The sequence below is a fragment of the Aquila chrysaetos genome, chromosome 7 (assembly GCF_900496995.4).
Source record: "Aquila chrysaetos chrysaetos chromosome 7, bAquChr1.4, whole genome shotgun sequence".
Classification (NCBI taxonomy): Eukaryota; Metazoa; Chordata; class Aves; order Accipitriformes; family Accipitridae; genus Aquila; species Aquila chrysaetos.
Window position 1 is genome coordinate 46930893 of NC_044010.1, and position 26325 is coordinate 46957217.

At 39.7% G+C, this 26325-nt stretch overlaps 1 protein-coding gene across 8 annotated transcripts in view; it reads left to right on the top strand.

Annotated features, from left to right (window-relative positions):
• SH3KBP1 (SH3 domain containing kinase binding protein 1) overlaps positions 1-26325 on the top strand; it is a 225589-nt gene that overhangs the window by 187475 nt on the left and 11789 nt on the right. For all 8 annotated transcript variants that reach the window (XM_030020196.2, XM_030020198.2, XM_041124841.1 and 5 more), the window contains 5 exons: positions 2566-2667; positions 6616-6667; positions 10577-10657; positions 13080-13242; positions 18371-18456. In XM_030020196.2, the coding sequence (XP_029876056.1) occupies positions 2566-2667; positions 6616-6667; positions 10577-10657; positions 13080-13242; positions 18371-18456 (484 nt within the window). The remainder of the gene's footprint in view (positions 1-2565; positions 2668-6615; positions 6668-10576; positions 10658-13079; positions 13243-18370; positions 18457-26325) is intronic.

Genomic DNA, 26325 nt, shown 5'->3' on the forward strand with positions numbered 1-26325 from the left:
TTACAGAAAAATACTAGCAAGCACAGTCATTGTGAACAATATTTTTAAGACTTCTCTTGGTATTAAACATACCTCATTAAGTTAACTTGCATTATTCCGTCATCCCTGTAGCAGCTGAAACAAATTATTTCATGGAAATGTAACAATAAGGCTATTTTGCATGCATGTATTGTCATGCAATCTTTTATCGCCCATTCACATTCAGATTTTTTTCAGTGGATCCTCTCCCCTATTCAAACTACTGTTTATGTCTTCTAGACAAAGAAATACTCGTTTCCTCTTACTTCTTCCCCTCTGTACTTTTGTAGTGCGCAGATGCTTTGTAAGCATTTATCTTCAAAACTTTTCTAAATTGTGAGGGCATGCTGTGATTGTTCCTAGTCAGATGATAAAATTAAGATCAGAGTGGCTATATTTGAAAGTCTTTGCTCATTTTGGATACTCATCTTGGGAAAAAAAAACGCCCAGATCTGTCTTTTAATGAATATTTAGCATTCTGTTCCCCTAATATGCATGGCTACAGCAGTGACTGATTTGAGCGTGTGACATTTTTAACCCCAGAGCTTTTACATGTACTGCACAACAGGTACGCCTTCACAACCAAATTGTGTAGATAAACAGTGTTAAGACATGCAGTTCCACTTGGTGTTTTTAAAGCTATTTTCTCACATCACAAGAGTGTTAAGATTCTGGACCCCTTGATCTAATGCTGTTTCTGGAGAGATGCTGCCTCATAACATACATGAGGCTTGTAGTATTTGGCCTATTTCATTTGCTTCTGTCCAATTCTTCTAGCTTTGTTCTCCGTGCAAATCTATTAGGGCATGTTGCGGCCTCCCCCTTTTTCCTAAACTACCTGCCCGCTCTTGCCTGCTTTTATTATATCCATACCCCTTCGTTCCCTCTTGTCCCTGTATTCTGGTGTTCCAATGCACAGCTTTTTCACTCGCTCTCACTTTACTGAAAAGCAGGAAGAGACAGGTGATTGTAATGAGCCAGCTTTGTACGTGATCATGCTTTTTTCCACAGCCCAGATAAAGTCTTTGCAGGGCAGGAACCACTCCGTTTCTGCAGCAGGGAGTGATGGAGAATCCTCACCGCAGGGTGACCTGGAACAGTGACCGTACCCCAAGTTAGGACTGTTAGACCTACATCAGCACCACCGAGTATTCAGAGAACACAGCTGCTAAATTTCAACCTATCTCTTCTGAACAGTGGTGAAATGTGATTTTTTGAAAAGCAAAAGTACTTCATTAAATCTGGGAGATTTTCCACAGGGTTAGACTAGAAGTGTTGGAATAGGAACATCCAACACGTTGAGCTCTTGAGCAGCTCCAGGGTGGCTCTGCTGCCAGGACAGCTGGGTCGACCTGCAGGTGCGGACGGTTTGCTCAGTCCAGACCTGTAGCTGTGGGAGCAGTGATGCCGCGGTGATTGCTTGAGGCTGATGCTGCCAGATGACGTGGGATCCAAGCTGCGGACCCAACCCTGTTTGGCCCTGGCTCTCATAGAATGGGGGGATCCCTCGGGAGTTTTTGTCATGTCCAACCCGTGCGCTGTTGGTGGGATTTCCCTTTCCCTCATGTCTCAGGTGTATAATATTTATTGCATGGCTCTGAGCCACGTGAAGATTTAGGGCTACTGCTCAAGAGCATAGAAAGGTTGGCCAGCCTGGTGCTGAGCCAACCGCTAAAATGGGCTGAAATGGTTTTAAGACTGAGCGGACAATGGGTGACTTTCCCATAATTGTGTTTTGGAAAACAGCTGAATTGGTTCAGCTACAGCTTTCAGGGAAGAATGTGGAAAATCTCAACTGGAATTGTTCTCTTCAGCAAACACAAACATAAGTGAACGTGGAGCTTACCATCCAGGACTTAAGGAACAATTTTAACCTTCTCTAAACTGCTTGTGGCTTCTGTTAGTGTTATTATTCATTACCAAAATAGCTGTGCTATTTTTTTCATCATTTAGACTCACTGATATAGTAGTTCACTTATTGTGAGCATTTAGCTGTGCGTTGTTTTGCTACGCACTCTGCATTGTGCTGCTCAAAAATGCTGCAGAAAAAGGTGATGCTTGATATTGATCAGGTGTATAATACCTTCTTAATTGGACTGTGATGAAATTTAATAATTCTGATGTGTCAAGCTTTTCTAGAAAGCATGGGAAATAAAGGAGCTTTTTTACCTCCTGGGATGTGTGATGTTTAATTAAGTTATTGTCTTTCTATAAAATGAGGTCAGAGAGAAGTAGTATCATACGTGCTCAAAATGCTTACTGGTTTAATAGATCAAATGGTGAAAGAGTGTTTTGCTTTAGACACAGTCAAGCTCTTGAGCTCTTACAGTATGTTTATTGTTCTTTCCTAGCTGTTCCATGTGATAATGTAATGCGGGGTGATTACTGAAGTTTTCATCTGGTACATTACCCTGTTAACCTAGCACTCCAGTAAATTGTCATGTTCTAGTAAAAAGGCAGGACATTATGCAAAAGAGCACTTGAGCGCACGAATCTGCTCAGCACACAAGCACATTGTGGTTTTCATTTTATTTTACTATTTTGTAGGATTGCATTGATGTGGGTTGGTGGGAAGGAGAACTCAATGGCAGACGAGGTGTGTTTCCAGATAACTTTGTCAAGCTTCTGCCTTCTGATTTTGAAAAAGAGGTAAGCAATGTATTCTTTCATTTTTGCTTTAGAATACAGAATGAAAGTGGAGTTGAAAGAAATTCTCTTTTGGATATGTGATTTTGGCAAAGTTTTACTTCTAACTTAATAACAAAAAAAGTTAAAGGAAACAAATTTCTGGGTAACGAGCATCCACAAAGAGAACGTGTGGCACTCAAAGTCATATTATGGAGTTTCTTTTATGGGTTTGATTGGCCCATCTAGTCAGTCTGCCTCCACTACGTTGCTGTGAAAGCCCTCTGTCCTGCACCCTAAATTAGAGAGAGGAACGCGAGGTCCCAGGGAAGTTTGCTGAGTCAGGTGATGCAATGATGACCAGAATTGTTAACTCCTCTTCTCCATTGTTTTTGTGGTGGAATATGGAAAGCTAGTGTACCACCTGCATGCTGACTGACAGCAGTCAAGCAGTGTTCCAGAATGAAAAGGGTGAAATTTTAACTGTGAGATTTGAAAGGCAACAGTGAGCTTTTGGTATCTCAGAGGCATGTTTCTTTACCTCTGTCAGAATTATTAAAAAAGAAGGTATAATATCTATGCAAAAGCTTTTTCAGCTTCTATTTATTTGAAAGAGATGGCATTGTTATTTACCAAACAATGTTTAGAAATCCTGCAGCTTCCTGGAATAAAGTGATGGAATATTTCCCCCAAAAGTACATTCCATTTTTAGGAACCTTTTCTGTCATCAGTGGGGTATTATGAGCTTGCAATCAGGCTTTTGATGAGTATTTCACAGTGACAGTGTAAGCCTTCTGTGATAAAACCGAGACTTACTGACACTCAGCTTCAATCTTTGGCAATAAAAATGGATGCCAGAGGCAAAAATTAAATAACTTGGAAAGCTTAATAAAGCAACTATTAAACAACTCACAGAAGCTAACATGATAATTATTGAAAATGAAGGTAGAAGAGCAGCAAAAACTGTGAGAGATGAAAATGCAATTCCATAGCAGAGTGGACATCCTGGCTTTAGGCCTAGTAATAAACGGTGATTTCCAGAAGAGGCAGAAATCATAAACCTTAGGACATAGTGAGCCTATTATAGAAGAAAAACACCTTTACTCTTATCCTTTTTTTTTTGTGGTGAAATTTATTCAGTCTCTTTGAACTTGTATATCTTTAAGTGTGTTTTTTTCTTTAGAGTACAATGAAAATAACTTGTAGAATAAATTAAATATTCAGACACATACAAATTGCAGCTAGGTTTGCTGTAAATGTGGAGGATAAAATTTTATTAATTTTTAAAATGGCACGGATATGGCCACATGAGTGAGTAACTGGTGGGACTACAGACTGTCTGTCTTTGCTTGAATCAGTGCTAAAAGGGAAGGAAATTGATACTTTTCCAGGGCCTTTTTCAGGTATTTTCTGATGTGATCCAGAAACCTTGGATTCCATCCCATGGTCTGAAAGTATTTGTTGCAGTAGTTCTTCTGCTTGTTGAACAAAACCTTGGGATCTTTTCCCATCTCCTTGTTCAGTCCCCAATTTTCCAATCCTGATTCTTTTCCACACATGGCTATTTGTCCCAGGCCTTTTCTATTCATTGCCTAGTCCCAGTCTCCACCTCTCAGGTGGTCTCAATTACAGGATTTTCCCCTGAGCTCACTACCTGAGTCTAAATCACCATCTGGATTTACTTTCTATCCCTACACCCAATTTCTTTATCCAGCTTGTTTTCCTCTCTCTCCTCGCTCTTTGTCCCTGCTCTGTAGTTTTGTTCTCTTCTTGTCCAACCAGTCCTGGTTTCCTTTCCATTGGCTTCACTTCTAGTCTGTCTCCATCACCTTCTCAGTTATCTCATCCAGCCACAGACCCTTGTAATTCCTCCTTCCTTCTCCATGTTTCCTTCCCCAGTCATAAGGCACCTGCACGCTACCTCCTTTCTGATCTTTGTCTGCCTTTCTGGAACAAAGCATTTCCCTCATCAGCTTCCAATTAAAGCCACTCTGTCTAATGAACCGTAGGATCATTTCTCCTTTGTGTTTATCTACATTAGTGTGTTAGTTTTAATCAGGGGTGGGATTTGTAGCGAATCTCTTGTTTGTCCATCTGCACGTACTGTGCTTTGGTTTGCCTCGAAGACAGGTCTCGGGGGACACAAACTGGACTCCTTTCAGATGAGAACTAAGCCGAAAGATGTGCTAAAGGAGTGCACCTCATATATTCCAGCTGCTGAATGTGGACAGTCAATGGGATCAGGTTCACACCACTCCAGAATAAAGCCCCAAATGTGTATATTGTGCTGTTGGAACCTCAGCACCAACTATTTCACTCTGCAGCTATTATCAGTTAAACCCTCAATTGCTATCACAAGAAATTTATTGTCCCTGTCTTCTTCCCTTTCCACATTTTTCTGCACTTTTCTGCATTTACACCTTGAACCATGTTGCCTAAATTCAGAAGCGTCTCCGAGAGCGTAAGGGACTCGCTGTTCATGGACGATGGCCCACGGCAGTCAGGCTCGAGAAGATCATTCTGAGTTCTTGGCCACAGCGTTCTCGGGTTGTGACAGGAGGTGATCTGGTTAGGGTAACGTGGTAGGAGAAACCCGAGGCTTGCAGGATGGCGACTTCAGAGCTTTAGGCTGTTAGGCTTACTCAGTCTGGGCAAAACTGGTATTTTTTTTCTGCAGAGATGAATACATTTGCTAGATTTGAGAGAGATCCCTGGGAAGGGTGAGTGGCAAGGGTTCAGCCTTCACAGCAAACCTGCTCCCTGTCAACGTTCAGACCAAGACTTGTGAGCTCTAGGGCAGAGGCTGAACTAATTACTGCAAGTGAGCAAAACAATTGATCTTTCTTGAAAGGAGGTAAGCCATTTGGCAGATATATAGAAAATAATAGGGAAAAAAAATTAAACATGAGTTTGATAGAAAATATCAACTTAAATGTTTGGTTGAAGTTTGACAAAGCTATGCATATCTGGAAACATCATCTTATAGGCAGTTCCACAAGGCGATACAGAGTGTTGCATAGCCAGCAATGTAGTGACAGGGATTGTGATCAATCTGTAGCAAAGAAAATAAGGCTCAGAAAAAAGGATGGACATATGAAGAAAACAATTATTAATTTTTACTTAGGCTTTATTCTCAATATTTTTATTTTTTTTTTTAAAAATGAGAGTTAAGGTATGTCATTTGATCCGGCATGCTGCTCTATTTGTTTTTGTATTCATTCCAAGATATGTATGGTGAATGCCAGTATGGTGTGTGTGGGACACGCATCAACACAGAGGAAAAGGCACTCCTGCCCTAGCCTGCAGGTGAAGGGAAATGGTTCTGGCACTGATTTGGTGGTCATGTTTCTCAGCTATTACGGTTCTATTAGGAAAATGGTCATAACAGAGGTGATAAAAGTAAAAAGCACAGATTGATTGGAATAATTTATTTCATTTCACCAAACATCTAAAACTCTGATAACTGTCTTTCACAATTGCAGCTGTAAATGTGTCACAGTGAGCGAATAAAATATAACTTTTGCAGCATTTCCTGTGTTCTGCATTTTTGCCCCATTCATGAGTCTGAAAAAACACACTCCAGGTTTTGCTGCATCGAGCTGTTTTTTTGTCTTTGTTTTTTTCCAAAATGAGTTGGAATATTTACAAGATTAAACTTTAAATAAATCAGTTTCTTCAGTAAACCAAAGGTCATGTATTTCTCTAATCTTAAGCCACATAAACTGGACTTTTCCCCTCAGCAGGACATTTCAATTGCAAAAGTAGAAAAATGTAATTTTATTTGGTCAATGCTATTTTCTCTCTTCAAATTCATTTTAATGAAGTTATTTCAGGGGAAATATGTGACAGATCTGTAGTCTCAGGTTTCATAATTATTAATGTTAAGCAATGTATGATTAACTCTAACCTTTGTATGAATGAGATTTACAGGCATTTTGAAGCAAACTGTTTTCTTCTGTTATTAAATTTTAGAGACCGAAGAAACCACCACCTCCATCAGCTCCTGTCATCAAACAAGGATCAGGTGAGGTGCAGCTGATTTTGTACAGCACATCAGTGAGCACATCTCAGTCTAAATTAAGTGTATTCAAATTTATACAGAATAAATCTGTATCAAAATTGATAAGCAGGAGGCATCTAGACAACAACTAATAAATCAGAATCAAATTGCAAGATGATAACCCTGAAAGACTGTGGTGTGCTTTTTAAATGTATTGCAGGCAACCGTCTGCACCATTTTAAAATAATGTATTTTGCCCCTTGAACATGTTCATTTGGAGTGAGCATCATACTTCAGTTTTTAAAAGTTCTCCAGTTCCATTCCTTGACTGAAGTTGATTGTGTGCATGTCTTTCCAGTATAGACCCAATATGTTGGAGTCTAATAATACCTGCAGGAGGAAACTGCATTCACTTTACAGCTCCAGATCTGATTTATTCTAGAGATAAAGATCTTTTTTGCATAGCCATAAAATAGTGTCAGAGAATTTGGCTGTAATACAGTGGCCCTATCTGAGTTGCAATCTAAATCTAACAGATCTGCATGAATGCTTGGAGCTGTCTGTCTGTCTCTAGGTTCTATGCCATAGTGAGATTCTTGGTTTTCAATACTTCATAGACATAAGCATAAAACTTACAGGAGTTATCCTGAATCTGGTTATGTAGATAATGGTGTTGCAATGTATGAAGGGGCTGATTATGTTTTCCAAACAGATAAGTGCTAGTAAATTTGGGTTAGGAATATGTTAGACTGAGTTGCATCTAAATACTGAGAGCTGAAACCACTTTTATTTGTAGTTTTGAAACGACCTCTCAATACAGAGTTTCAAAAGTGCCTGCATGGTTTATTTTTTCCGTGAAACTTAGAAACAGTTAAAGTATCTACGCACTTGACAGTTCTGACCTCAGAAACCAGATTCCTGTTCCATTCATGTAAAATCACAAATCACGAGGCATGGGATGCTCTCAGAGTTTTCGTTTGTATTGCAGTTGTGGTGGAAACAAAACTATGGCTGGAATTCTTTAATCCCTTAACTCCAGTTAGTTTGTTAAAATTCTGCAGCAGCACTACCACTTCCCCCACTGCTGGTACATGTTAAGAAAACAAAACAAACACGTCCAATCTAGCCAGATTAATTTTCTTGTCACTGTGGTCTGTTCCAGCTTTCAGTGCTTTAAAAAGTAAATTTCTCTCTCCTGCAGTCTTGATGTGTTAATAGAAGAACAAGTTACACCAGTGTACAATTTACTGTGAGTCAATAGGCTATAATTTAACTAGTTTGAATTTGTCAAGCAGTTTTTGACTACAGAATCATGACTATAAATATTTGGTTTGCTTATTGACAGCCATGGTTTATTCTTCACTCTGTCTTGTGACTCCTAAAAACATAGATTGTTTTTAAGATCAGTAACAGTGTCCAGAGCGAACAGTGTAACTTTGCCATCTAGTGGTGCTTGCATACTAAATATGGCTTAGTGACAGCCGACCTTACAGCCTGACACGTTTTGGAAAAGCTCTATAAAACGTTATGTTTCTTTCCGTTTATACTCCTGTAATTAGAGAATAATACTTTTAATATGTTTGTACCTGTTTGCATCGAACGCGTCAGCTGTGTCACCACAGCAGGATAATGTGCCCATTTTCAGAAGGCAAAACGGATGCGTAAGAGATGTAGACAATTTGATTAAGGCCACGTAAGTCTATGGCAAAGCCAAGGCTATTGCTGTTCTTTGTTTTCATACTCATTCCCTGACAAGTGCTGGCTGATGATGCACAAGAGTTTCTTCTGATAGATATTTAGAGGTGAAAATCATCCTATGTTTATTACCATCCTGACATCCTCTACTTTGTCAAATTATCACTTTACTGAGATAACACTGTATTTTACCACATCCCCATGTCAGGCCTTACTGTTGATAGTAGGCAACAATTTCCAGTAATGTTTCTGCATATTTAAACAGTCATAGTCTGATGAATAAATTGAGAACTGTCAGTTGCAGCCTAAATAATTAAATATCAGTATCTTCCGATGCAGAGCATAAAATCATAGCAGAGAATTGGAATTGGTCTTTGTAGTACAAGCAGCGAATATGTAAAGGAGGTGTCTAGTTTGTATTATACTATAGCTGGAAGTTTGGCTGTATTTCCAAATTCTGCACGGCAGTAGACTGAAAGGGCCGTCTGTGCTGGGCTACTTCACAAAGTAAGGTGAAAAGTGGAGAACTAAAGTTAGGAGCATGAGTCCCCTACGCAGTCATTCCAAAGCGGTAGGCATTTCGCTGGGTAGCTGGGATGAGCGGTACACCTGCGTCTAGACTGGAGGGTGGGAATACTCTTTTGAGTCCCTCTGGGAGCTGGTACGGAGTTCACCAGAGCTTCCTCGCAGGTGACCTTCTCCTGGCAGCTGAGGCAGGATCATGGTGCGTGCCTGGGGAATGATTAATTTGGGGGTCGCAACCCAAGTAGGGAGTACACCTGAGCCGGGGAGCTCCTCCATGTTTGCAGGCTCATTGTTTTAGACATGACCTGAGAATGTCCCTCTGTGTGTTAATGATGACTGTTAATCTAACTGTAACTAAGTATATAGACCTGTGTCTCTTTTTTTCTTGAACACACTAGTATGTGCAAGATTATCAATATGTTGACTTGTGCTTTGCATAACTTGTGTTTAGAATGGCTTTAATTGGTTTCTAGCAACAGTTTCTCCTCTCAGGAATGAAGTATTTTTCACAGAATCGTAGAATCATTTAGGTTGGAAAAGACCCTTAAGATCATCGAATCCAACCATAAAATGGCAATTCAGTATTATTTATTGACATGAGAAGTGATACAAGTGTTGCCTGTCCAACAGCACAGTTACATAAAGAAACAATGGCCAGTGATCACCACCGATGAGCAATTTGCCCTGATGAGTACTGATTTCTAGGAACCAGCTGCAGAAGAGAGTTGTGACAGCACATTCAGAAAATGTAAATGTACTTGAGAACTGCATATAATAGAATGGATTGAAGCAAAAAATTGCCTTGTGTTCTCTGCCCTGCCTCCTCTGCTTTTCTTGGATGTCATCTACTGTAATTTTTATTGAAATACTAACGGTGTTACCTAAAGCGGTTTTCAACACTGCTAAGTTGAAATGGCATTAGCACCTCGTAGTTAGCCAATGCACCGACGCCAATATCCAGTAAAGCATTTCTTACAATACCGGGACTAGAAGACTGCATCTTGCATGTGCCAGGAAATTTTTGCAAAATCTTCCCGTTGTTGGTGCCACAAGTTCCCATATTTCTTGTAGCAACAGAAGTCAGTATGTCAGGGTCTCTACTATGGAGGCAGAAGGCGGCAGAGACTTACACCTCCAGGCCAAAGGCTGTCAGTTAAAATAGTCATGCAGAACACTGTCAATACTACTATTCTCGTCCTTCTAATATGTGGTAGTGAACAGCTAGTACTAGAGGTAAAAAAAAAAGGGAGGGGGGGGTGTAACTATGTAAAATAAGCCCTGTGCATTCGTCTATATTAAATATTATCTTGGCAGAAATGCGCAATTAATTGATTTATTCCTAATGATTCTCCGCACTGTTGAATTGCTCTTCAGTTAAGTATGTCTACAATGGTAAAGGATCTGTCCACGTTTAAAAATCTGTAGTTACTGAATATTATTTTTTTTCACAGAATGATCTGAAGGTGCCTATGCTTTTGAGGTGCACATTTTGGAAACTGTCAACTTGACTGTGGAAACATAAACATCCAATTGCTTTTTTTGTCATTATGGTGTAAGCAAATACTTGAAACTAGATTTATGTTCAGTTTTAGCAAGACTTTTTCAAATTGGAGAACGTAAAAAGCCTAAGAAATTGCAGAATTAAATCTTATGTGCCCGTATATGCTGGTTTGTTTGCTTGTTCAGAATTCCAAATTTTCCTTTCTTTGACAGGTACCACAGATCGAAAGCATGAAATCAAAAAGGTACCTCCTGAAAGGCCGGAATGTCTTCCTAATCGAACAGAAGAAAAAGGTATGAAATGTCCTTTCCTGCCTCCTCTCTGCAGAGAGACAGGGGAAATGGAATCGATGCACATCCTCATTTCCCAATCTCTGTTTTCATTAAGTGTATTGTTTGGATATTTATTTCCCACTCTGATAGATCTGTGATGATATGCATTTTGGAAAGGATCTCATTGTTGCTTTTGGACTAAATTCAGGGTATTCAATTGTACCAATCCAGAGCTGTTAAGTACTCACAGCAGCCTCAGCTGATGTCAAGGGGAGATATGCTCTCAATACATAAAAGGCTGTCTAAATCTCTGTGCTCAGTAAAAACCCAGGTCCTTGATCGGGTAAGATACCCCAGATTAGCGTGTTCCTTTTTCCTAACAACTATATGCCTTGGTTCTCTAGTTAAAAGCAAGGTTGGTGGTTTTCCTGTATCACAGAGGGGTTTTGTGAAGATACAGTCATTAACGCTTCTGAATCACCCCATTATCATAGTCACAAAAGTCACAGGCAAGCCTGTGGAGAAATGAAAAAATTCTGTCTTCAGCACTAGGTTTGAACACTGCAAGAAATGGGACACAGTACCACGCAGAGCAGTGACAAGCAAATTAAACCTTTAATGGTTTCATTGTGTTCATTGTGCATTCTGAATAGCTTGGTGAAAATGGTTGCATTGATTCTCTAGCTGAAGATGGGGTCAAGTCTCATACGTTTAAGTGGACTATTAGATTGTACAGACAAGTTTGTTTATGGGTTTTCTTAACTTCTAAGTATTCGAACTTGTGTGCACACGACGACGTGTGTAATATGCAGTTATAATTTAGTGCCAGAACGTTCAGACTTTGCACCAAGATCTGCTTCTGGATATACGTCCTGGCAATCTGACAGGTGTTTTAGCACTTTTGTCTACATATGTTTACTTTTGGTTATGTGCACTACGTCTTGTGGTTACCTTAGCAATAAAACCCTTTGCTTTCCATTTTTGGATTTACAAAGCCAATTGTCAAACCGGAGGAGGAAGTTTACTGTCCCAGGGTATAAATATCTGGAACTTTTCTAAATGGTGAAGAGAGGCCGTAGGAGTCATGCCTACGTTTCGGAGTGCCGGGGAGTGGCAGGAATTGTTCGCTGTGGTGCGGCAGCAGGGGCGGCACAGGAGCGTTCTTCAGGCTGTGTGTTGGTACGATGCCGAGCCCATCCCTCACACATAGTTTAGATTCTTGGACACTGACGCAGTATACTCATAGGAGTAAGTGTGTGAAAATTACACAACACGCTGGAAAAGCTGCAATGTTACAGAGGACCCAACGATTGCACCAACTGAAAGTGTGCTGAAAAAGGGTGTATGCCTGTGAACAACAGTCACTTACTGGACTATTCCAAACCTAATGTGGGTTGTGGTTCTGCTGATTTATTCCATGACCCTCTTCAGCTGAAACCTAGAAGCCATTAAGCAATACCCTGTAACATTCCCAGCACCTCTTAGGTGTGTACAGAGGTGTAATACTCGTGACCTGTCACAGACCGTGTTGTCAAGGGAAGTGGGGTGCTGACATAGTAGGGTACAGAGAGCGAAACTTTGGTCCCTTTCAGAGTTTTGTCCTTTCTTTACGAAGAGTCGGGTTTCCTATGGTGTGGCAAACACATTTACGTGTTTGTTTTGTATTATGAATTTAGAGCACATTATTTACAAGAGTTATTCATGTGTATTGTACTTTACATACTCAGAGGCATTGCATGTTTGGGATTGGATATAAGTATTGTGGCACTTCCTAACCATGCATAATCAGTTCTGCAAATGATCCAGTTTTTCATTGGCGAAGCTGAAAAATTCAGCATATAAGTGTGTGCTTAAAAACCTAAATAAAAGGTCTGATTTTTCTGAGCGGTTTACATCCTGCCAAACATAGCTAAATTTTAATGCTTGTATTTTCATTTAACTGTAGTTCACTTGAAACACACTTTTTTTTCCCCAGAAATGGTATTTCTCTGTTTGTTCAAGAGGTGTTAAGAATATCCAGCATAATTATTTTTGTGACCTTCTAACTTAATATTGTTTCATATTAGAATTTAATATAAGTTGTGCTCATGGGAAATTGTTCCATATGGTATGTATTTTTTTGCCAGTCTTATTTTTTACACTCAGAAATCGGTAAGTTACTAAAATAAAAAAATAGCATTCCCATTCAGACACTGCACACACATTTCAGCCATGAGGAATTACAGGCAGAACATTCAGGCAGGGCAAGCAACTGATTTGTGGTAAACATGTTATTTCAAATAAAGAATGATTTAGGACAGAAGTGGAAAGGGGATAAGCTTTTTCTTTGTATACAGTGTATCTACAGTTGAAGATTTCTTGTTTAATTGTAGACTTGTGAGTGCAAATGAATTCAACTTAATAATATCTGTGTTCTTTTTTTCTGGAAATAATTGATTTAAAGAAAGATCAGAGAGAGAGCAAAAACAGTTAGACTTGCAGAAGCCTTCAGTTCCTGCTATACCTCCGAAGAAACCTCGGCCACCCAAAGCAAACTCTGTGAATAGACCTGGTACCTTGCCCCCGAGACGACCAGAAAGACCAGTTGTGCCTGTGACTCATACAAGGTATTGGTTTTTCTCAGTCCAGTGCTTTTGGGATTAGTGGAAAAAACACACATTTAAAGAATTTAGATTTTACAGTTAATGTCACAATTTATTTCATGGTAAACTATATTTAAAGAACAAAAAAAAAAAAAAAAAAAAAAAAAGAAAAGCCTTCTAGTCATCTGGCTGGATCATAACTATCTTCTCAAGAATAAGTGTCCTAGGCTGCTCATTACTAGTTCATTTCTACTGATTAACACACTGTTACTGCAACATCATAGTTTCCACTGCAGAATATGTGGGAAATGTCTGCATCAGTATGTTGTGCTGATGTTGATTTTCTTAGTTTACCTCAAATTATTCCAGCTTAGCCAGGGCACTAAGTCAGTGCAAAAGCTTGGATTGTACTGAGGAACAGCGTTAGACTATTTCAAATACTGTCAGCTTGGTTTCAGTCTGTTTTCTTTGATCATTTTCGATCAATTTTTAGCAAAATACATGTGTCTTCATAGAATGTTCTTTAAGCTGCTGCCACTGCAGAATACTGCTGTCAAGTATTTGTGCTCTAATGTTGGTTGTTATTCTGTAATTACATGATGCTCTTTATCAAAGTGGTTACAGCCTTTGAGGAGCACTGAGAAATTGGACTTGCCAACACAACTCCATTTAATCTCTGCTAGAGCTTGGAAAAGCAGAGGTTGCAGACATTAAAAGGCCTCGCCTGTAGTCCTAATCAAGTCGAGATGGCTACATTAGTCATCAGCATCTGGGTTGTGCACTGCAGATTTCCTGTATGCATAGTGGATAGAAATAGGTGAAAACCAGAAAAAAACAGTTGCCTAAAATGGGCAAGCTGCACATCTTGCAGAAATACTAGAATATAGGCATAGAAATAATTGTTCTATTTTACTGTTGGAAAAATTAGCTGCCATTGAACTACTGGAGTTCTAGTATACTAATGGTGAATTAAATACCAGAATGGAGTGTAGGGTATAGTGGAATAAAATAGAAATCCTAGACATTGATTCCCCTCATTCCTCCACATATGGTTCATTAAACAAATGCTCCCAGTGTGAAATCTGAGACACATAAAGTAAGAAAAACGGTGCCTGCCTTGTGCTGCCAGTTTCATCTTACTGAAGTGCTTTGGCTGTGCATCTCTGAGAACTCACCCTTCTATCCAGGTGCTACTGCCACAGATTCTTTTGGACTTCTTGGCTTTGAACAGGCTTGCCCAGTGGTTCCAAAATGTAGTCCACACCTGCTGGTCACTTGGGCGTGCTTGGAAAAGCAAGTATTTGCTACGACCTTTAGCTAAGTGATGTCTTCTTGGCAAGACCAATACATACCCTAGTGTTCAGTTCCCTGGCTAGGCATGCAATGGGGTAGCTCTTCTTTTGTTTTATCCTTTGCCTGGAATATTTTAAACATATGATAAATATTTTAAACATTCAGAGTTGTGGAGGGGTGTTTTATTGCTCTTCTGTTTTCCTTTTTTCTAAGTACAAAATTGTATAAAGAAACCATGCATTTTTGAAGATATTTCAGTTTTCATGTTAACAAAGTGAAAAAGCAGATCTAAACAGTAACCCTGTTACATTCTTAATTGTCCAAACTCTGCTATGTCTAGCACAGAAAAAAATGCTTTGTTCTTTTCATCTAATACCATTATATTTGAAAGTATTTTACTTGTAACAGTAGTTAGATTAAAACTTAGAAGGAAAGGTGATTTTTAAGGTGATGATGATGCATGTTGATGATCACAGTGCTAGCAGTTTCCCTATGAATTTCTTTATCAGCTAATTCAAATTAATGGATTTATCTCATATAGCTGTTCTGCCTGGTAAGCTTGAACTTGTAATGGTGTCTTACAGGAAGAGGGCAGAAAGCGCACATAATGAAATAATCCATGGAATAGACTTTGAATTACTTGAATAATTAAGAAATGCGAAACTTCAAATGGAAGCAGTCACTTCGGTAAAGGTGTTTTGTTTTTAAATCAGTTCAGTTTAATAAGATAGTAAATATTCTTAAGACCTGCTGGTATCCATTTCCAGAATCTGGAATACCTAAGGCAGTGAGAACAAAAATTGAACCAGCAGAATTTTTGCTGACCTGTCATGGTTTAACCCCAGTGGGCAGCTCAGCCCCCCCAGCTGCTCGCTCACTCCCCCACAGTGGGATGGGGGTGAGGATTGGAAGGGCAAAAGTGGGAAAACTTGTGGGCTGAGATAAAGACAGTTAAACAGATAAAGCAAAAGCCGCGCGTGCAAGCAGAGCAAAACAAGGAATTCATTCACCACTTCCCATCAGCAGGCAGGTGTTCAGCCATCTCCAGGAAAGCAGGGCTGCATCATGTGTAACGGTGACTTGGGAAGACGAATGCCGTAATGCTGAACGTGCCCCCTTCCTCCTTCTTCCCCCAGCTTGTGTTGCTGAGCACGCTGTCAGATGGTCTGGGATGTCCCTTGGGTCGTGCTTGTGCAGCCCCAGCCTCCTCGCTGGTGGGGCAGCGTGAGAAACAGAGAATGCCTTGACACTGTGCAGGCGCTGCTCAGCAATAACGAAAACACCCCTGTGTTCTCAACACTGTTTCCAGCACAAATCCAAAACATAGCACTATAAGGGCTACTATAAAGAAAATTAACCCTACCCCAGCCAAAACCGGTACATGATCCTAGGGGAAAGATTGCTGTAGTTTTAAAGTGAGTCCCGTGAGATTTCCGTGGCAGCTGCTGAGCAGAAGAGGGTTTTTTTCTGTTCTAAGTGGCTTGCATCTTATGCATCTCACTGACTTTTTGTGGTGATGGTTGATTTTCCGTTTAAATATAATCCTTCTTCCTTGGAGGCAGGCTAGGGCTTCAAGGGCAATAGGAGAGACAAAAAACACGTGGGACAGAGACTAGCTGTCAATTTGCTCCAAAGGCTTCGCAGCTTATTTAGACGTACCTGTGATTATACGATTTACAGATGAGTCAGTTCTCTGGAGCAGACAAGCCATAAAGACCTACAGAAAGTGCATTTTTGCAGTCAGTCTAAACCAATCTGCGTCCGTGCTGCTGCTAACAGGGGCAGTTTCCCTCTCCTGGCAGCCCATTCCCGCAGCCTCCCTTATGTTAGCACCAGCATTTGTGCAGCCGTTCAGCCATATGGGTCAGGGAGTTGCTCCAGATGGCAAATAATCAGTTTGCAGTGGGATTTCTATTAGTGTGGGGTTTCTTTCAGGCTGATCATCTGTCTGATCAAGCTGACAGCCTATCTGCATGGGCATGTGCAGAGGGAGGGAGACACTGAGACCAAGAAGGGATGGCTCCGCTTCTTTCACAGCGTGGGTATAGATTGGCATAATAAGCCTGTTGATTCTTTTGACAGCAGAGTTGGGGTTTTTTGTGGGATTGTTGTCATGTATCATGGTATCTTTTGTAGTCAAATGGTAAATGTTGTGACTTTCAGCCCTAAATCACACCATCCTAAGAATCTCCTCCAAGACTGTACTCACACATTTCCTAGAGCACTTCCAACTCACATGGTGCTCTCAGTTTGCTGGGAAATACATGTGTGTGAAACAGAGTACTCAGTCAGATGCTCATTGCCCTGTCAGCCAAGAAACTATGTTGCTTCTTATAGATTTACAAATATATAAGCAATTTTTTATAAAAAGTTAAAGACCAAATGATAAGAAAACTAATTGATCAGGTAGATCACTTGGAAAATACCCTTATTTATCATCTCACCAATTAATAAATTTTTCTAGGAACGTGTTAAATTTCTTCTGTTTCCTTCCTGGTGCAGACTGCCTGCCATATTGATAGCTGTGTAGGACTAGTTTGTTTTTCAGGTCATAAACTGTTTGTCTATCTTTTTTAGTTCATAGAATACTTGTCACCCTACTACAGTGTTTAACTGGACGTATGTTCACTTAATCTATGACTTCCTCCATTTTTTTAACACAAATTTTCAGGCTCTTTATCGCAGCCTTCCTGAAGTCTGAAGTAGGGTTTCCAGCCCCTTTGTGTTTTGCTCATAAACTGCCACTATGAGTTGAGGTTCAGGCCATCTGTCATCAGCTTATGGCATCAAAAGCAGAGTCAAATGAAAAAATCAATGACATTCAGGAGCTCGCTATGTATTTTACTGTCAATGGCTAATTATTAGTGTTCATAGAAATGCACATCTGCCTGGGTTGTTTCAGGGGCAGGTCTGTATTTTTACCCGTAATTTGGGTACCTTCCGTACATCATAATTGCTACAGCCCTACGCTGGGAATAGTCATTGTGGAAAAACTATGATACTTGTCAGGTGACCTGATAATGATGGTAAGTACAATTTATTGCATTAATTGAACAGTTGTTATCACAGTAAATGTCACAGGGATTTGTCTGTGTGACCTGTGCAATGCCGAGCTACTCACTTACCCCTGGGTCTTTTTTAATTAATTCTTTCAGTAGTCAGATTATTTTTGGTAAATTTAAGTAGTTGTGGGATAGAAAGTTTTACGAAGAAAGAATAATCATGATGCTTATGTTTGATCTCCTGTTTGATTGAAAAATAGTTCCTCTGTATAAAGTGTCACAACTCTTGACACTTGCCTATTCCAAAGACATTTCAGACAGAGTAGGTGATCTTGGTTCTTTGGACCTGCGGAAACAGTATTTGTACTCTGATGTCATAAGCAACGTGCAGAAACGTGGTGGAGGAGCTGCATTTGTGAGTAAATACTAGGAACCACTGAAATGCACAATGCTAGCTTGAGGTTCTCTCCCTTTCTGTCGTATTCCAGATAGTCCATCACTACAGTTTATTCAAGCCAATTAATTAGAAAAAATTACAAATAAGATGTTGAAGAATGTCCCTTTGCCCTTAAGTTTCCTTCATGTTGAGATGCTGTGAACATCTGAAGAATTATTCAGGACACTACGGTGTCTAAAATAGGCTTTTTTGACAGGTGTTAAGGAGAAATGAGATAAGGTTAATCCATACAGCATGTCTACTTACTGGAGATTGCTCTCTCTGACACATTGCTATTACTCTGGTGCTGCAAAGGAAGAATATTTTGCTCTCTCATTATTAATTGCAAGTTAGCTATCAATTTACTGTAACCCACACAAAAACTCCAATAAAATATCTCCTCTTCTTGCTCCAAATGCAGGAGTGATAGTCCAAAAGTGGAATTAGTGGGCAGTACAGTATCCGGCACTCTAGAGAAAGACTCCTCTGAAAGAAGCAATGACATCGGTAAGTTATAGTGCTTTTTGTAGTTTGCCTAAGAAATTTATGGTGTGAATTCCTGCTTTTTAGTGACTTTGTTATGATCCAAAAGGCAGATTGAGGATTTGGCAATGAATGTGAGTGCATTTATGTCAAATTTTAACCGCAGGATTAAAGGATCATTTCTGCTTTACTTAAAAAAGTTTTGTTGGGGTTTTCTGTTTAAAAAAAAATTCTAAAAGGAAATATGGAATGGTGAGCTATTTTGAATAGGAGGGCTTTTGTCATTTCTGTTTAAAAATCTGAAACAAGTGAGAAGGCCAACGATAGTAAGTCACGCTTGTTTAACAGATGTAGTATTAGTGCTGCTGTATTTTAATGCTGCAAAAGATTGTGGTTTTGGTGCAGTTAGTAAGCTTTACACGTTGCAATACAAAGGAATAGAGACCCAATTCAGGCCAATTTGAATAAATTTTGCTGCAAACACCAATGAAAAGCCGTCTAAATTTCTCTTGAAAATAATAATTTGGCTTCCTGCAACACGAACGGTTTACTCGGGAGATCACCTGGAAAGGAGCACGGAGAGGTTATTTCTCTTTCTTCTCTCACCCTCCTTCCTTCTCGAGTTGGCAGAGCAGGAGAGGTGTTTGCGGGGCGGGTGCTGCAGCGCGTGGCACTCGGGAAGCAAGGTGCTCCGGCTCCCGTCCCAGGGCCGTAAGGAAAAGCCGCGACAGCCATCTTCCACCTCGGCGCAGGAGCAGGCCGGCGTCAGCTGCCGCCGTCGCTCTCCGCCGCGGCCGCAGCTGTGCCGCGAGGGCCCTGTCTCCGAAAAGGCCGAGCCGGGGTACCCGGCGTTCGGCAGCGTTGCTGCCTTTGAACGCTGCGTCGGTGCGGTGGTTTCTACCCGGACTGCTTCACTAGTAAAACATCTCTGAAAAATAGTCTGCTTTCAACAGCCAAACCTGCCTTTTCTTCGGACCTGGAAGCGGAGCTTTAACTTATAGATGGATTTTAATTGCAAAGTATCAATAAAATATGATATGAAATCATATAAATGATTTCACAGGGGTTTACGAGCTTTTCAGCATCCATATATCTGCTTTTGTTTAACCTTCTGCTGTTGCTATGGTTCATGACAGTAACGTTCTTCTGGAGAAGCAAGTAGTATGTTCTTTTCCAGATTTTCATTCGGGATAAACATGGAAAGTTGGAAGCTTGTGATAAATTGCATGAACATTTGTATTGTAAAGATTAATATAAAGGAATGGTATGGAAATGCAGTCAAATTCTACCATTTAGTGTTTGTTACTCATGTTTACAAATTTGCTTCAAAGCATGTAAGCTTCTGCTTACTGGAAAGAGAAAGCTATGACTGCAGATAGCATGTGGTGGTCTGATGGAATTAAACCTTTTTAATCCTTGTGCTAGTTGCCTTGGAATCACTATCAGGATAAAAGCTTACAGTGTTTTGTATTTTTCTGGGGTTTTTTAACATGCTATAAAAGGCGAGGTAGGAAATTTAATTTATAATAATTTTTGTTCATTTCCAGAACTTGGGGGGAGGGGGACCGTTGTTTTTTTTTAATGGAGAATAGGAGCCAACAAGAGTCCATAAACCAAACCACGTACACAACATGTTGCAAAGGGGTTAGCTGTTGACCTCCTGTTACCACTAACAAGGGGAACCTATTGAGCCCAAGGATAAAATAGTGTGAATACTTAGATAAGTATAACTTGATAGGGTCAAACCAGAATGGCATTTCCAAGGGCAAATCATGTCATTCTGGCCTCTTAGACAACTCGTTAAAAGAAAAAAAAGAAATAAGTGATGATTTTGGAATGAAAGTGGCCCCAAAGATCATAACTGATAGGAATTTTCAGGAGGCTTTTGATGGCTCGTGTAAAATATTGTTAAAGCAATAAACAGTCTTTTAAGAGGGGGTAGAGCAATAAATTAAAACTTAATAAGCCAAAACAATTCCCAATGGATTAATGTCTTTTACTATGAGGAGAGATTTGGAGTTCAGGACAGTTTATGGGGCAATGTAATGGGAAAGATTTATGATAAATGTGTTAGATTTTTTATTTCTTTACAAAGAGAACAATGGGTTGGAGAAATCTTGTGGCTAAATGAGCTATTAGTAAAAATGATGGATGAGCGAGTGGAGTTGTCCCAGTGTATTTCAAAACACTCGATGGATCAGGCAGCGTGAGTCCAGGTAATAGTAATATTTAACTGTGGCATGTGTTACTGGTGTTGCCCCAGTCTGATGTACGTGGCGGGGAGGACAGCCTCAGCTTCTCTGAGGTTCATCCTTCCAGACAAAATGGATCTGATTAAGTCTAGTCGTTTGATGTCTTTTCAGTAATCCAAATTGACACCACGAACTAGAGTGGACCTATGTGACAGACGAGGTGGGGCTTAGCAGTAGCCTTTGAAGAAAATGGAAGATAGATGGCCTTTGCAGCAGCTCGGGTGTATGACCATTCTGGTTACTGGGCTCCTCTTCATTCCGCAATTAGCCCCAACACCATTCCTGGGCACCCAGAGCTCTCGGGGAGGACAGAGGAAAAAGCAGCAGTCAGTCACAAGTTGCCTCACCCTCTTTCACACTTACGCTAAGTCCTGATGGTGAATCATGAACGGAAAACGAATACTACAGCACTCTCCTGGCTTTTCTACGCTAGCGATGTCAAGCTGGCTGTCTAACGGCTGTCGCTTTCTCGGTCCTATAGCCAGTCTAAACCTCTTGCTTTTCATTCAAAGCAGGGAGATGTACAAAAGCACTGGAGAGACAGTTTTGATTATAAAAGCAAACCATATTAAAGCTGGATGGAGAGCAGTTTTCCATTCTGTGAAGGCGTTTTAAGGATTTCTAAGTTGGTTCCTTTCCTTTATCATGATGAGGCCAAAACCTTTACGACGAGGGAGGAGACGGTACAGGGTCCTTCCATATGCCATCTCCCAAAAACCAAACAAGTGATCAGCAACAACAAAACCAGTAATTCCATCAACAACTGAGAAGCAGTATGCAGAGGGGAATTGGGGAATCCAGGGTCAAAACTTGTATGCTGTCTAGGTCCCTTATTCTAGATCAGTGTGTTAAACATTGCTTGTTTCAGAAACGGCATTTTTCTATTTATTTTCTCAGTAACGTTCCACCAGTGGATCAGTGTTGTCTAACCAGAAAACCCCACACTTTTAAAAATACCTTTGAAAACATTCTTACCCAACTTCACCGATCAGGATAGTCACAAATGCTTGAGCAAGGCTGAGGTGATGTGTAATACTGTGCATAACGTTATGTCAGCTGCATATATAAAAAGCGATTTTTATGTAGATGTTAGCGCATGGCTTGATTTCACTAGCATGTTCTGCAGAGTTGTGACTTGACATTTAAATTTCTTGATGATAATACAGCACTGATTACAGTTTTGCAATCTGTACTGACAAGAGCAAGTCCTGTTCAGCAATATCACTGCTGATTGTAGGTACAATGGCAGCTATTGCCACTGTTGTTCATGCCTTTGCTTCTTTCCACAATCCTTACAAAAAAGTATTGGAAAACTAGCCTTCAGAATATATTATTTAAGAGGAACCATTCCCCATTCCTCCTCACTTCTTTTGTTTTCTTTTTCCCTGTTTTCAGTGATGCCTTTACTTTCTTTTCCACACATCTTTCATCCAGCTTTTCCTATATACATCTCTTTGCCATGGGTAACTCTTCTTCATTTCATGAGGGTAAGGCTTTTTTTTCCATTTCTTTTCTGTCCTGTCTTTGCTTTAGTTGACAATGCATAACAAACAAATACAAATAGAAATATTTTGTAGAACACCTAATGTGTACATGGCTATTACAGGGGTTTTTTTTTTTTTAGCTAAAACTTGAAACTGAGCTTATTGTGATAGAAGATCTTGCACCATAGCATTGAAACAAGAAATCATTGTAGTTTATTTTATTGTACCATAGGAAATTTTAGTGATGTTAAGTGACATGTAGAGTTTGCAGGCGCTGTTTGTCGATGCTGTGGTTTCATTAACCTGTTCTTTCAGACAGATGGTGTCATCGCAAAGTTTAATGCATATATTTCGTCGTGATGTCCTTACAAAAATATTTAGCAACATGCTAGGACGGTTCTCTAGTCTGAAAGAGGAAAAAAAAGTCCACAAAACATAGAAATTTGAAGAGCGCTCACTGGCTCTAAGTGGAAAGCACACGGTCATGTCACCCCAGGCTTTGTCTCCAGTATTGCTGTTATTAAATCATGGTAGTTATATCTGTTGTAAAGTCTTATGTACCAACAACTGTTCTAGATTGACAGTGGCTTTTTGAGCTTGGTTTAAAATGCTTCTAAAGCAACATAAGCTACACTGAAAGTAAGCCCTGTTCTACCAACCGAAGAGTAGTCTTTATGTAGAATTACATTGATTTCAACAGCTTAAATTCATGCCCTATTGCATAACTTGACTTTTTTTTAGCTTACGTGTTTCTTTTTAATTTCACAAAGCATTGTTACATCTGAGGGCCAGTGCAATGACAGAAACATCTAGCATATATAATAGCTTGCTGGATCAAAAACTAAGGCTTCCAGAAAATTACTGAATTATTCTAATCAATTACTGGTATTGAGTTATTTCTGCAAGTCAGGATTAATCCTAAGTCTTTTAACTATATATATATACACACACTTTGGAATCCTGCAATCCTGAAACAACTCTTGTCTATCCAAAATAGGTTTGCTTTGAAATCATCTAACACTTAAAATCATATGGATTTAAGCTAAGTGATATAAAGAATAAGCCACAAAGAAATAAAAATAATACATCTACTGTGGAAATGCTCAGTTAATTCACACAAGAAGCAGTTTCTGTGCTTTGCAAAAAGACTGAGCTGCACAGGCGCTTCCCACACAGAGCCAAGCAGAAACATCTTTCCAATATTTTTCCTGGCTCTTCACACATTTTGCATAGTATTTATGAAAGCAGTTAATAATCTTTATCAGTGCTAACGTAAGGCACATATGCCTTCATCAATTCCTGCTGAAACATATAGTGTTGGTATGAATTTTCTTAAGAGATTCCCTGAAAGCTGGTTAACATGAGTCCATTTTTCAGCATTTCTTCGGGCTTTAATCTTCAGCGCATTTGCTGGTGGATCATGGAGAACTGGCCAAACCCACGTCATTAGCCATAATCTTTTTCTGTCCCTCCCTCCAAGTCTAGTGCTAACTTCCCTGGAAGGGTTGTTAAAAAACCCTGACTTGAAAATATCTAATAAACAAACACATAAAAAAAATCTTCAGCATATCATGTTTCCTTGATCTGTATTTGCAGTTGTTCTAGAGGTGTAACGTGCTCATATTTGTTAGAGGAGGTGATTGCTCTTGTGCCTCTGACTGGAAGAACAAGTGATCTAATAAGATTTGGCCCACATGAGGGAAAAAGATGGAGAATATTTCCAGTAAAAAGTTATAGAATGGAGCAGGTTTGTCCTTAAATCACAGGCTGTTATACTGAGAGACATAATTATTTTGCCTGAAGACACAGAGTAAAAGTTGGAAAAAAGAAAATACTGGTAAATATAAGGGTTGGAGGACAAAATGTGACTCGTATAATGAAGACCGAAATCTGCCTAAAGCAGTTATTTCTTTCTATGCTGCTGTTCATGTTCATTTTAGTAGAGCGAAGCAAAGGAGCAGAATTACCCAACTGGGTTAAGTTGTAATATTTATGTCAGTGAATCAAAATCACCAATAAACATAGTTGTGAATTGTAAATATTGTAATCAGGGATACATTAATGGTCCATTACGTAAATTAATTAGATCTTTTGCCCTGGAGGGTCCAGAAAAAGGCAGTGAACCAGAAATTTAAATCGTTCTCCAAGTGTGTCAAGCTGAGGTGCTTGAAAACAGCATATCCATTTCTTCTAGCTCAGTTTTCTTGACCTTTCAGTTCTTTCTTGGCATCTTCTGAATCGTTAAAAATAAAATCCTTATGAGGGCACTGGCAAGTGCTTAGGAAAGCTCATTATGGCAGCCTTCTACATTCAGCTAGTAAAGCGATAAAAGTCAGGGTCGAAATGGGAAAAGATAACCGTACACTTCGGGAAAGGTGGCTGTCCAGTTGCTGTGCTGGGAAGCCAGGTGAGCTAAGCTGTTTCCCTCCAAAGCAAAGAACCGTGCGGGCAGGTCTCCCCAGCACATCACTGTTACGCTCCTGAACACAGTAACCCTGCAGCCAGGGAGCCCTCCTGCTAAAAGTGCATTACCCAAATCTCAGAGAAGAGTCTGCAATTCATTATGGGCGAGATTCTGCTGCCCTGACCCTGTCTAGGAGCATGGCTGTATTCCTTGAAGAGTATGATGCTGTTCAGCATGGGGAGGGTAGCAGAATCTGGGCACTTGAAGTAGCCAAAATAATTGTGGTCTTCTGAAAATTCCCAGTAATATTCAGATTATTGTTTGAGCTGCTTTTTAATTAAGGCTATGTATTGAATGGACATTAGTGCAGAAGATTCTGTCTGCAGTATCTCTGTCTCATTTGATAGCTTTCAGGAATATTGCATTTAAAGACAGTATACATACCATTTCACAAGCCTATTGCCAATCTTTTAAATGTATTGAAGATGATTATGAAATGAAATCTGTCTCTGTGGCTTTTGTGACATTATCTTCTTCAAATGAATTGAACACCACCTTTGCCTCATTTCTTCCAGCCCTGCTGTATTTCTGGTCTATGACGCCTCATCATTAGCATTCTGAATGTCTTGATTCTGCTATTATCCGTCACTTTCCATTTCAGTTTTCTCAAGGTGAAATCTCTCTGCTAATTCAAAAAGCTTTCTGTCTTCATTATATATAAATTACTTTGCCCAAAGACTAAAAAACCTGAACGTAAAATAAAGGTAAGGCCTAGCCACATTTTTTGCCAGAACAGTAAATGCAGGGGTTAAAAGGGGTAAGGAAGGAAGCATAAACATTTAACTTTTTCCTTCTGGGTTTTTTTTGGGGGGGTGGGGGGTGGATTGAAGGTTATTTTCCAAGAAGGTGCAAGTCTAATGAGCTGAGAACGTTTTCCTTGCATAACTGTTTTCCTGGATCTGGGCATTTTTTTTAAAAACACCATCACCGTGCTTTAAATAACCATGTCTCCAAATCAACTTAGCAATGGGGAAAAATATCCTCTTCTTAACTGGCTTGGAAGGATACCAGGGAATAATTCTTGCACAGCTAACATTTTTCGTATTCATTAAATGTGTTTGCTCAGTAAGCCAGACATTGTATTATGTGTACTACACTAGTATATTAGAATTACTCTGATGTCTTTCTTCCCATCTCATGAATTACTTCATGAATTACCAGCTTGATCAGTGAGACAGTAATAATGATGAATGCATCTGTTTATCTGTAGAACAAGTATCAACTATTTTTTAATTAGGGAGTGGCACTGTTAATTGATGGGTGCCCTCTATGTTCTATGTGTTCAAGGGAACCTTCCTTACTGTTTATTATTACTAGACATAGAGAAAGCTGGAGCAGTGCAGAGTTCAGGTCTGCCTTCCTGGCAGTTGACATGGCTGTGAATACAGTAGACAGGACTTTGTTTTTAATGGCGATCCATTTGGTCCGGCTCAGGAAGGTTTTACATTTTGTTTAGTATGTAAGTTTAAGCTCCCAACTTCTGATAGCTACAGAAATACAAACTAAAATAAAATCTCTGCATTTAATGACCTTAGTGAGTAATATAGTCACACCCATATAACCTTGCTTTCCATCAGCAAAAATTAATCAGATAACCAGTATGAGTGAATTCATTACTGAACCTACAGTATAGATGACAGTAAGGCAGAGGTCTCTTGAGTGGTTCTGTGCTTCATTTGACTAGTTACCAGTT